This window comes from Coregonus clupeaformis, unplaced genomic scaffold (assembly GCF_020615455.1).
Source record: "Coregonus clupeaformis isolate EN_2021a unplaced genomic scaffold, ASM2061545v1 scaf1868, whole genome shotgun sequence".
Classification (NCBI taxonomy): domain Eukaryota; kingdom Metazoa; phylum Chordata; class Actinopteri; order Salmoniformes; family Salmonidae; genus Coregonus; species Coregonus clupeaformis.
Genome location: NW_025535322.1, coordinates 1 through 13204, shown reverse-complemented (window position 1 = coordinate 13204; position 13204 = coordinate 1). Strand labels below are relative to the sequence as shown.

The window sequence follows — 13204 nt, the reverse complement described above, 5'->3', positions numbered from 1 at the left end:
GCCTCCCTTGATAATTTTAAAAATAAAATAATAGCCAATCAGTGTTGAGCTAAACTGAGTGAGCTCAACTGTGAATGGTCCTGGCGCACCAAAACAAAGTGTCAAGGGAAGCCAGTTTGGATTTGGCTTCACTCCTATCAAATCGCTTCGAGAGCCTACTTCATTGACAGAAACAACTTGAATTGTTGCATCTCGTTGTGTTGTTGTCCTCCGGTGGTAAGCTAAATAAAGTTGGCTATTTCCTAAATTAGTAATGGATGGAGATCAGTATTTGGACATGAGGTTTTACTTAATTCTCCGTACTGGCCAATGATTATGGCGGCGATTCTGATCCAACCATTAATTCATACATTGTGCCCCTGGCCTGAGACGATGGATGTTCAATATGTAGCTAGATGTAGAAGGCTAATTTTAGCTAACGTTGCCCGTGAAAGGAAGTTAGGCTAACGAGCAAGCATTTTAGCCAGGTAGCCTAGGACAAAAAAATATAAAAGCGTGTACTGTATGACAGCATGATAGACCGTTTCGTCAACATGAAAGAGAGGAGGATGGCATTGGCGTTTCTCTACAAGTAGGGTGAGTCAACATGTTCTTTCTTCTTGCACAAACAAGCATGTGCACACACACACACACAAATCAAAACCATGGACAGCCACATCATATTTAGCTTACATTGATTGGACTAAATTGTTTTTGGTATATTTTAGTTGTCACTGTATTAGACTAAGCATAGGTGATTTCCTCTGTAGCTCAGCTGGTAGAGCACGGCGCTTGTAACGCCAAGGTAGTGGGTTCGATCCCCGGGACCACCCATACACAAAAATGTATGCACACATGACTGTAAGTCGCTTTGGATAAAAGCGTCTGCTAAATGGCATATTATTTATTATTATTATTTCATGAATGGTGCTGGAATAGTGAAGGCAGCTCCTGTTTTCTTTGCAACTTGCGGTAACTCTCCGTGGTTCTAAATCACTAGTTGTTTAGTGATCCAAAAATTTTTGAAATATTAACTTGCTTGACCATGCTGTAGGTCATGTAACTGTTTGTTATTTGCAATATGATTTGTGGACTTCACCGAACAGAGCTTGCTCTCCAGTTTTGTGATGAAACAAAGGTGTGGTTGAATTTATTCTGTGACTGTGTCTTCTTATTGTCTCGGCCTTTAGGCCTATATATCATGGTCACAAGGTAGAGTACCAGTCAAAAGTTTGGACACCTACTCATTCAAGGATTTTTCTTTATTTTTACATTGTAGAATAATAGTGAAGACATCAAAACTATGCAAAGCTGTCATCAAGGCAAAGGGTGGCTATTTGAAGAATGTCAAATATATTTAGATTTGTTTAACACTTCTTGGGTTACTACAGTTGTGGTCAAAAGTTTTGAGAATGACAAATACTAATTTTCACAAAGTCTGCTGCCTCAGTTTTGATGATGGCAATTTGCATATAATCCAGAATCTCATGAAGAGTAATCAGATGAATTGCAAAGTCCCTCTTTGCCATGAAAATGAACTTAATCCCCAAAAAACATTTCCACAGCATTTCAGCCCTGCCACAAAAGGACCAGCTGACATCATGTCAGTGATTCTCTCGTTAACACAGGTGAGTGTTGACGAGGACAAGGCTGGAGATCACTCTGTCATGCTGATTGAGTTAGAATAACAGACTGGAAGCTTTAAAAGGAGGGTGGTGCTTGAAATCATTGTTCTTCCTCTGTTAACCATGGTTACCTGCAAGGAAACACATGCCGTCATCATTGCTTTGCACAAAAAGGGCTTCACAGGCAAGGATATTGCTGCTAGTAAGATTGCACCTAAATCAACCATTTATCAGATCATCAAGAACTTTAAGCAGAGAGGTTCAATTGTTGTGAAGAAGGCGTCAGGACCGTCTCCTAAAGTTGATTCAGCTGCGGGATCGGGGCACCACCAGTGCAGAGCTTGCTCAGGAATGGCAGCAGGCAGGTGTGAGTATATCTGCACGCACAGTGAGGCGAAGACTTTTGGAGGATGGTGTCAAGAAGGGCAGCAAAGAAGCCACTTCTATCCAGGAAAAACATCAGGGACAGACTGATATCCTGCAAAAGGTACAGGGATTGGACTGCTGAGGACTGGGGTAAAGTCATTTTCTCTGATGAATCCCCTTTCCAATTGTTTGGGGCATCCGGAAAACACCTTGTCCGGAGAAGACAAGGTGAGCGCTACCATCAGTCCTGTGTCATGCCAACAGTAAAGCATCCTGAGACCATTCATGTGTGGGGTTGCTTCTCAGCTAAGGGAGTGGGCTCACTCACAATTTTGCCTAAGAACACAGCCATGAATAAAGAATGGTACCAACACATCCTCCGAGAGCAACTTCTCCCAACCATCCAAGAACAGTTTGGTGACGACCAATGCCTTTTCCAGCATGATGGATCACCTTTCCATAAGGCAAAAGTGATAACTAAGTGGCTAGGGGAACAAAACATCAATTTTGGGTCCATGGTCAGGAAACTCCCCAGACCTTAATCCCATTGAGAACTTGTGGTCGATCCTCAAGAGGCGGGTGGACAAACAAAAACCCACAAATTCTGACAAACTCCAAGCATTGATTATGCAAGAATGGGCTGCCATCAGTCAGGATGTGGCCCAGAAGTTAATTGACAGCATGCCAGGGCGGATTGCAGAGGTCTAGAAAAAGAAGGGTCAACACTGCAAATATTGACTCTTTGCATAAACTTCATGTAATTGTCAATAAAAGCCTTTGACACTTATGGAATGCTTGTAATTATACTTCAGTATACCATAGTAACATCTGACAAAAATATCTCATAACACTGAAGCAGCAAACTTTGTGAAGACCAATACTTGTGTCACTCAAAACTTTTGACCACGACTGCACATGAACAAAATTAACCTCTATCCCTAAAAGCATGATGGTCATGATTTCTTATTTTTTCCATTAAAGGGGATGTTAACTTGGCCCCGCAGACATTCGATCGGATATCGACTTCAGTTTGCTTTAACCCTAAAGAAACATTATGTAGCAAACACACATTTATTTCTGAAGTTCTTTCCAGCCATCAATCCATGAAAGGAATACAGAACTGAGACCCTATAGCTTGGAATCACTCAATCCTTTTGTTTTCTGAAAATATAATATTTTCAATAAATTATTTTGTTTCCTCAATAGCCATGTACATTTACATTTAGCACAGGGTTTCCCAAACTCTGCCCACGTTTTGGTTTTTGCCCTAGCACTACACAGCTGATTCAAACAATCAAAGCTTGAGGAGTTGGATATTTGAATCAGCTGTGTAGTCCTAGGGCAAAAATCAAAACGTGCATCCAGGGCAGGGCCCCAGGACCAAGTTTGGGAAACCCTGATTTAGCAGATGCTCGTATCCAGAGTAACTTACAGGAGCAATTAGGGCTAAGTGCCTTGCTTAAGGGCACATCAGATTTTTTTCACTTTGTCAGCTCGGGGATTCAAACCAGCAACCTTTCAATTACTGGCCCAATGCTCTAGGCTACCTGCCGCCCTATGTAAAACGAATGACAGCCAGGTAAATACTTATACACCAACACACCTTTTTCTAAATTCTTCCTATGGTTCTCAGTGAGGGAAATCTCGTGAAGGCTTATGGTACCTGGATGAAGAAGGACAACACAGAATACAGTTTGAATGCTTTATTGAGGGGGTGGGTGACTGTAAAAAAGGAGCAAGCACCTGTAGTAAGCGCCTTAATACAAGTTATAAAAGATGGGCGATAGATAGCTGGATCTCTGAGGACTCCTGTTAAACAAAGAGTCTGAAATGGCACCCTATTCCCTATATAGTGCACTACTTTTGACCAGAGACCATAGAGCTGTGGTTAAAAGTAGTGCACAATATAGGGTATAGGGTGCCATTTCAGACACACGCACAGGGTCTGTATCGATTACTGTAGTAGATCAGGTTGAGAGGGGGAAAAGCACCTGGTTCACTGAGACCAACATTAGGACCTTTTCAGTTTAGGTAAAATAACTTGTCCATTGATCATTACTTAAAAATCACACATTTTCAACCTGGGCTCAAGTCAGTGCACATACACATTGGCATTATGGAACATAAGTTAGACAAAAATAAAAGGAATTCTACAAATGCCGTTCCCTGGAAATGAGGCAGAAATCTCTTTAAATAATGGGTGCAACTGTCTAAGGCAACTTTAAATTCAATAGAAAAGGGATAATCTAGAAGTATTGGTGTATAAAGCAGGAATGAAGCTATACAATGTCACATTACACATTTTCCTTTCACACTGTACAGAGTCCACTTCCTTCAGCTCTGGCCAGGCCGGCCAAAATACAAGGCAGTGTAACTTTTTACCCAGACACATTGTATATACACACATTCAGGACATACAATACAAACATAAATATGAGCAGGAATTATTTCCTTCCCAAGGCCCAGTTTAGGCCTCCCAACATGCCGGATGCAATTTTCCTATTGGCTATTCAATTAAATGTTGATCTCATTTTAAAATAGATGAGGATCATTTGTTGTTGGGGGACATTTAATAAATCTTTCTATTTTAAAGAAAAATATTACATTGTATGATGTTATGCAGTTAGCTACATAAACAGTCAATATGTATTAATTGACCAGAACATACTGTAATACTATGAGTAAAGGTTTCGCGCTTTAGATAAATAATATTAGATAGCTTGTCAATTTGTATGTAATATGAATCATATTTTTTTAATCAAACATATCTGCCTCAAAACGGATCTTAATGTAGATCATAATTAACAAGTTATGACTTCTAATGTAATCTAATAACTGGTGACAGGGCCGAGAAAGCATTCGATGTAGATTTTTTGCTGCATCTTATGACATGATTGTCACGCCAGACCAATATTTGGAACATATTTAGTTAATATCATAATGATATACACATAGCAATGTACTACATTTAAACTCATTAGGAGGGAGTCTGTATTCAAAATAATTTGTAACTCTTCACAAAAACAAGAAATGCCAAAACCTAAATTACATTTTCATCTTTGATTTACAAAGGGTATTACCGAAAAAGGGTATTATGTCTGAACATCATAAATATCTATATTTGCCCATGTATGTGTGGATGTATGTTTGTCCGCATATACACTTTATACACAAAATCTTTTGCCAACTTCGGTTTTCTGAGTCTGGAACTGTTTAAGGTTTCAAAGTGGTCACCAAGGCCTCATAGGTATGCAGGTTCATTCCAACCAAATAATTTATTTGTTGAAAGATCAATAATATTACGTTGATATTGAACAAGAATAGAATTACAAATACCGTTCAAACCATGTAAAAGGATATGCATGTAGTGCAATTTACAGAATAGGATTTGTTTGACTGAAAGAATAACCTTGGATACTCATGGGGCTTGAGGATCAACTTTGGAAAAACCTTATTCTGGAGCTTCAACAACAATATTTGTTATTAATATTGAAAAGAATAAAACATGGAAAAACAAGGAGGGGCAAGAGTGGCTGGAATCTCCTTTGGGCTCTGGTACTTTGGTAGACTAAATCTACCCGTTTTGCTCTCATTCCTCATTCAGTCCTTATGACTGGATTTGTGTTTGGTACTCAGAACTTGAGGTCATCAGCATCCACGCTAGTCTGTCTTTCTGGGGGACCGCCTTTCGCTGTTCTACGCATTCTGCCTACATAGGTAAGCCCGCCGTCCGTAATTATATATATTGTTATCATTAATAAATTGACTGGAACAGTTGAGTCCGTGGGGGGAGGATTGGTATGTACACCAGGATACGAAGCCTCTGAGGGGGAGTGAAGAAAACGGGGCTTTGGGTGGGCCTGTGTGACCTTTTTGGGGTTCAACCATCATGGGACTACCTTCTTGGTATCCTCTCCTGCGGCCCTCTATGGGGTTTAGTTCATCAGGACATGTCTATGTATACAGTCGGTATACAGCACAACTCACAAGTTCTTGGTGTTCATGTGTGTTTTGAAATGCTTCGTGAGGTGGTCGCTCCTCATGAACCGTTTCTGACACTGGTTGCACTCGAAGCGCTTGTCTCCTGCAAGGAGATGACAGAATAAATGAGTGGTTTAATTTTCCTGCACAACACAAAACTATGACAGAGCAATACCATTCTTCTCTGCTGCAGATCTGAGTGTCTGCCTGAGTCCTGGCAAATTCTGCAAAACTAACATATGTGCATCATCTCCGTGAGTCCTGACATGTGGTGAACACAATGGTGTATCGGCATGAGTTGGCATATGGCGCACTGTCGACTGACTTGTGCTAACCTTGCTGTGTACGTACCTCCTGTGTGTGTGTCCTGGGGTGTGTTCAGTAGGTGGAAAACATTTTGAAAACAGGGGAGGTACTATCTGAACTGGTCCAATAAGAACACAGGCGGCAGGTAGCTTAGTGGTTAAGAGCGTTGTGCCAGTAACCGAAAGGTCGCTGGTTCTAATCCCCGAGCCGACTAGGTGAAAAAACTGTTGATGTGCCCTTGAGCAAGGCACTTAACCGTAATTGCTCCTGTAAGTCGCTCTGGATAAGAGCATCTGCTAAATGACTTTTTTTTTTTAACAAAAAAAAACCCACAGGATTGTCACTATCCATTGCAAAATGTTTTGCTACGGTGTTCCTTACTGAACATGACCCACTGTGTGTTGCAGACTGACCTACATTCATCCTACAGTGTGTATCAGTGTGTCTCCTGAGGGGGGACGGACCTGTATGTGTCCTGGCGTGCCGCTGCAGCTCGTCACTGCGCGTGAAGCGTTTGCCGCAGAAGACCCAGTTGCAGACGAAGGGCCGCTCGCCGGTGTGCAGGCGCACGTGGGCCCGGAGGAGGGACGTTTTCCGGAACGTCTTCTCGCAGCCCGGGATGTGACAGATGTGCTTCCTCTTCCCCACCTCGCCGGGCCTGCACAACACAGAAAACACAAACTTAACAACAACATATATACAAAAGAATGTGGACACCCCTTCAAATGAGTGAATTTGTCTATTTCAGCTACACCCGTTGCTGACAGGTGTATAAAATCGAGCACACAGCCATGCAATCTCCATAGACAACAATTGGCAGTAGAATAGCCTTACTGAAGAGCTCAGTAACTTTCAACGTGCCACCGTCATAGGATGCCACCTTTCCAACAAGTCAGTTCTTCAAATTTCTGCCCTGCTAGAGCTGCCCCGGTCAACTGTAAATTATGTTATTGTGAAGTGGAAACGTCTAGGAGCAACAACGGCTCAGCCGCGAAGTGGTAGGCCACACAAGCTCACAGAACAGGACTGCTGAGTGCTGAAGCGCATACAAATCATCTGTCTGTCTTCGGTTGCCACACTCACTACCGAGTTCCAAACTGCCCCTGGAAGCAACGTCAGCACAAGAACTGTTCGTCGGGAGCTTCATGAAATGGGTTTCCATGGCCGAGCAACCGCACACAAGCCTAAGATCACCATGCGCAATGCCAAGTGTCGGCTGGAGTGGTGTAAAGCTTGCCGCCATTGGACTCTGGAGCAGTGAAAAAACATTCTCTGGAGTGATGAATCACGCTTCACCATCTGGCAGTCCAACAGATTAATCTGGGTTTGGCAGATGCCAGGAGAACGCTACCTGCCCCAGTACATAGTGCCAACAGTAAAGTTTGGTGGAAGAGGAATAATGGTCTGGGGCTGTTTTTCATGGTTCGGGTTAAGCCCCTTAGTTCCAGTGAAGGGAAATCTTAACGCTACAGCATACAATGACATTCTAGATGATTCTGTGCTTCCAACTTTGTGGCAACAGTTTGGGGAAGGCCCTTCCTTGTTTCAGCATGACAATGCCCCCGTGCACAAAGCGAGGTCCATACAGAAATAGTTTGTCGAGATCGGTGTGGAAGAACTGGACTGCACAGAGCCCTGACCTCAACCCCATCGAACACCTTTGGGATGAATTGGAATGCCGACTGCGAGCCAGGCCTAATTGCCCAACATCAGTGCCCGACCTCACTAATGCTCGTGGCTGAATGGAAGCAAGACCCAGCAGCAATGTTCCAACATCTAGTGGAATGCCTTCCGAGAAGAGTGGAGGCTGTTATATCAGAAAAGGGGGGGGACTAACTCCAAAATAATGCCCATGATTTTGGAATGAGATGTTTGACGAGCACATATTAATAGCAGGAGGATGGAAAGTAGTTGTTAGCAATCGTGGTTGTTTCCCTGCCCCAATCTCACAAGAGGGTACACTTTTCCCATACAGGTATCAGTTTGCGTCAACCAAGACTTTCTATATTGGTAAAACAAAATATGGTTTATACTGTGTATCATGCTTTTTTCCACCAGGTGCTCAGGCCTGGCTCTAGTTTGCTAGTAAGAGCCACTTGCCTCTTCTCTGAGTCCTTACAGTTGGGGCAGGTGCAGGCCATGCGGCGCTTCTTCTCCCCAGGCTGGCCCTGCAGCTCCAGACCCAGAGTCTGCTCCATCTGCACCTGGTGGCCCTGGGAGGTCACCCCGCCCAGCTGGAGGGTCCCGCCCTGTACCGTCTGCACTGTCAGGTGCTGCTGGCCTGAAAGAACAGTAGAGAAACTTTAACATATACTGTACTTGAACACACACAGGTGCAGCTCAATAAATTAGAATATTGTGGAAAAGTTAAGTAATTTCAATAATTCAATTGACAAAGTGAAACTCATATATCGTGGATTAATTACACAAAAAGTGAAATAGTTCAAGCCTGTTTTGTTTTAATCTTGATGATTACGGCTTACAGCTCATGAAAACCCCAAATTCAGTATCTCAGAAAATTAGAATATGACATAAGAAATGTAATACAGACATGTCGGCCTTCTGAAAAGTATGTTCTTGTACATGCAGTCAGTACTTGGTTGGGGCTCCTTTTGCATGAATCACTGCATCTATGCGGCGTGGCATGGAGTCGATCAGCCTGTGGCACTGCTGAGGTGTTATGGAAGCCCAGGTTGCTTCGATAGCGGCCTTCAGCTCGTCTGCATTGTTGGGTCTCGTGTCTCTCATCTTCCTCTTGACAATACCCCATCAATTCTCTATGGGGTTCAGATCAGGCCAATCAAGCACAGTAATCCCATGGTCATTGAACCAGGTATTGGTACCTTTGGCAGTGTGGGCAGGTGCCAAGTCCTGCTGGAAAATGAAATCAGCATCTCCATAAAGCTTGTCAGCAGAAGGAAGCATGAAGTGCTCTAACATTTCCTGGTAGACGGCTGAGTTGACTTTGGACTTGATGAAACACAGTGGACCAACACCAGAAGATGACATGGTTCCCAAATCATCACTGACTGTGGAAACTTCACACTGGACTTCAAGCAACTTGGATTCTGTGCCTCTCCACTCTTCCTCCAGACTCTGAGACCTCGATTGCCAAATGAAATGCAAAATCTACTTTCATCTGAAAAGAGGACTTTGGACCACTGAGCGACAGACCAGTTATTTTTCTCCTTAGCCCAGGTAAGATGCTTCTGACGTTGCCTATGGTTCAGGAGTGGCTTGACACGAGGAATGCGATAGTTGTAGACCATTTCCTGGATACGTCTGTGCGTGGTGGCTCTTGATGCACTGACTCCTGCCTCAGTCCACGCCTTGTGAAGCTCCCTCACATTTTTGAATGGCCTTTGCTTGACAATCCTCTCAAGGCTCCGGTTATCCCTGTTGCTTGTGCACCTTTTCCTACCACACTTCTTCCTTCCACTAGACTTTCCATGAATATGGAAACTCTGTGATACAGCACTCTGTGAACAGCCAGCTTCTTTAGCAATGATCTTTTGAGGCTTTCCCTCCTTGTGGAGGGTGTTGATGACTGTCTTCTGCACAACTGTCAAGTCAGCAGTCTTCCCCATGATTGTGAAGCCTACTGAACTGGAATGAGAGACCATTTAAAGGCTGAGGAAACCTTTGCAGGTGTTTTGAGTTAGTTAGCTGATTAGTGTGACACCTTGAGTCTACAATATTGAACTTTTCCACAATATTCTAATTTATTGAGCTGCACCTGATATATATATATATACACACACACACACACACACACACACAGTACATATATATACACAAACACACAAATCCTTTACACCAGTCCTTCTCAAATAGTGGGGCGCGCCCCCCTGGGGGGCCTCGGAGCCATGCCAGGGGGGGGCGCGTGTGACCCCGGGGAACATGCTTTTTTTAGCCGCAGGGAGTAGTTTTTTTTTTGCACCGAACAAGAGCACAGAGCAGGAGATATGAAGTGCAGATAACAAACCCTTAAGAGACACCATGGAAACATATCTAACAGGGATGAAAAGAAAGGCGGAGAGAGACGGAGATAATGAGACTCCCGAAAGCGAAGACGAGGAAATATGACGAAAGCGTATGTAGCGCTTGGCTTCACTGTGACTACGCTGGGAGACGAGGAAAGACCGGTATGTTTACTGTGTCTAAAAATGTTGGCAGCGGACAGCATGAAGCCAAATAAATTAAGGCGTCACTTAAAGACATTACACCCCAATCACGCTGATAAGCCGCTTGAGTTTTTTCAGCGAAAACGTGCCGAATATTGCCAACAATCGTCCCGCTTTGTGAATGCTACTTCAGTAAACAAGCGAGCACTGTTAGCATCATATAAGGTGGCGTACCAAATTGCTCAGTGCAGAAAACCCCACTCCATAGCAGAGGAGCTGATACTGCCTGCAGCATTAGACATGGTCTCTGTCATGCTGGATGACGCAAGTGCTGCAAAAATAAAAACTATCCCTCTGTCCAATGACACCGTCGCCAATGACATTGAGAGTTGCAGTATCATGCTTCAAACCCCGCTTCGAAAAGCTGTGCACTGCAAAACGTGCTCATTGTAGCCATTAATCCTGACTTCCTCATTTTTATAAAAATAAAAAATAAAAAAATCAGCACAAATTGTTTTATTCATTTTTGTTTTATAGGTCAAAGTGTTTCATATATTGTGCTCCTGAGTTAATGTTGCTGATCAATTTGAATGTATTATTATTTATTGATTATATTTTATTTTATTTTTCAGTATTAAATGGTCGAAAAATGTTTACAGTTTAAATAAGGGTTGCATTTTTTTTTAAATTTCAGGCAAATTGATGCACTTTAAGTATTTTCTGTTACAATGTTAATAAAGTTATTATTTGTTGTAAGTTGATCTATATTTCTTTCTTTTTTATTTTCTTTAATGTTAATAAGGATACAATGTTATGCAGAGGTGTACATATAACAATTTTATAGACAAATTATACTATTTACAGTCGCGGCGGAGAGTTGGGGGGCGCGAAATGTTTACTTCTTCCTAGGGGGGGCGTAACAGAAAATAATTGAGAAGCACTGCTTTACACCAACATGCACACCCCAATCCACACATACATACTACCACATGACCACTGACACACACATGCAGGCCTCCATTAGCTTGCTAAAAGTCAATTGGAATGCATATTGTTTTTAAAGGAACACAGTATGAAAATAGAGAGGATACGGATATGCACTTGTGGATTTGGATACGGACTACCACTTTCTATATTTTTTTCACGAACACACAGTACATACATACAGTGGGGAAAAAAAGTATTTAGTCAGCCACCAATTGTGCAAGTTATCCCACTTAAAAAGATGAGAGAGGCCTGTAATTTTCATCATAGGTACACGTCAACTATGACAGACAAATTGAGAAAAAAAAATCCAGAAAATCACATTGTAGGATTTTTAATGAATGTATTTGCAAATTATGGTGGAAAATAAGTATTTGGTCACCTACAAACAAGCAAGATTTCTGGCTCTCACAGACCTGTAACTTCTTCTTTAAGAGGCTCCTCTGTCCTCCACTCGATACCCATATTAATGGCACCTGTTTGAACTTGTTATCAGTATAAAAGACACCTGTCCACAACCTCAAACAGTCACACTCCAAACTCCACTATGGCCAAGACCAAAGAGCTGTCAAAGGACACCAGAAACAAAATTGTAGACCTGCACCAGGCTGGGAAGACTGAATCTGCAATAGGTAAACAACTTGGGTTGAATAAATCAACTGTGGGAGCAATTATTAGGAAATGGAAGACATACAAGACCACTGATAATCTCCCTCGATCTGGGGCTCCACGCAAGATCTCACCCTGTGGGGTCAAAATGATCACAAGAACGGTGAGCAAAAATCCCAGAACCACACGGGGGGACCTAGTGAATGACCTGCAGAGAGCTGGGACCAAAGTAACAAAGCCTACCATCAGTAACACACTACGCCGCCAGGGACTCAAATCCTGCAGTGCCAGACGTGTCCCCCTGCTTAAGTCAGTACATGTCCAGGCCCGTCTGAAGTTTGCTAGAGTGCATTTGGATGATCCAGAAGAGGATTGGGAGAATGTCATATGGTCAGATGAAACCAAAATAGAACTTTTTGGTAAAAACTCAACTCGTCGTGTTTGGAGGACAAAGGATGCTGAGTTGCATCCAAAGAACACCATACCTACTGTGAAGCATGGGGGTGGAAACATCATGCTTTGGGGCTGTTTTTCTGCAAAGGGACCAGAACGACTGATCCGTGTAAAGGAAAGAATGAATGGGGCCATGTATCGTGAGATTTTGAGTGAAAACCTCCTTCCATCAGCAAGGGCATTGAAGATGAAACGTGGCTGGGTCTTTCAGCATGACAATGATCCCAAACACACCACCCGGGCAACGAAGGAGTGGCTTCGTAAGAAGCATTTCAAGGTCCTGGAGTGGCCTAGCCAGTCTCCAGATCTCAACCCCATAGAAAATCTTTGGAGGGAGTTGAAAGTCTGTGTTGCCCAGCGACAGCCCCAAAACATCACTGCTCTAGAGGAGATCTGCATGGAGGAATGGGCCAAAATACCAGCAACAGTGTGTGAAAACCTTGCGAAGACTTACAGAAAACGTTTGACCTGTGTCATTGCAACAAAGGGTATATAACAAAGTATTGTTATTGACCAAATACTTATTTTCCACCATAATTTGCAAATAAATTCATAAAAAATCATACAATGTGATTTTCTGGATTTTTTTCCCTCATTTTGTCTGTCATAGTTGACGTGTACCTATGATGAAAATTACAGGCCTCTCTCAACTTTTTAAGTGGGAGAACTTGCACAATTGGTGGCTGACTAAATACTTTTTTCCCCCACTGTATATACACACACATACATGCATACCTCCTGCGTTGGTGATGGTGACGGGCACTCCTTGCACCTGGA

The 13204-nt window shown here is 42.8% G+C and overlaps 1 protein-coding gene across 1 annotated transcript; it reads right to left on the bottom strand.

Moving 5' to 3' along the window:
• Positions 1-3658: 3658 nt before the first annotated feature.
• Positions 3659-13198, bottom strand: LOC123487902 (transcription factor Sp2-like). The gene is made up of 4 exons (XM_045218876.1): positions 13163-13198; positions 8358-8538; positions 6722-6915; positions 3659-6054 (listed from the first exon to the last, which is right to left on the bottom strand). Exons 2-4 carry the CDS (start codon positions 8453-8455, stop codon positions 5954-5956), a joined length of 393 nt encoding a protein of 130 aa, XP_045074811.1. The 5' UTR covers positions 8456-8538; positions 13163-13198; the 3' UTR covers positions 3659-5953.
• Between the last annotated feature and the right edge of the window lie 6 nt (positions 13199-13204).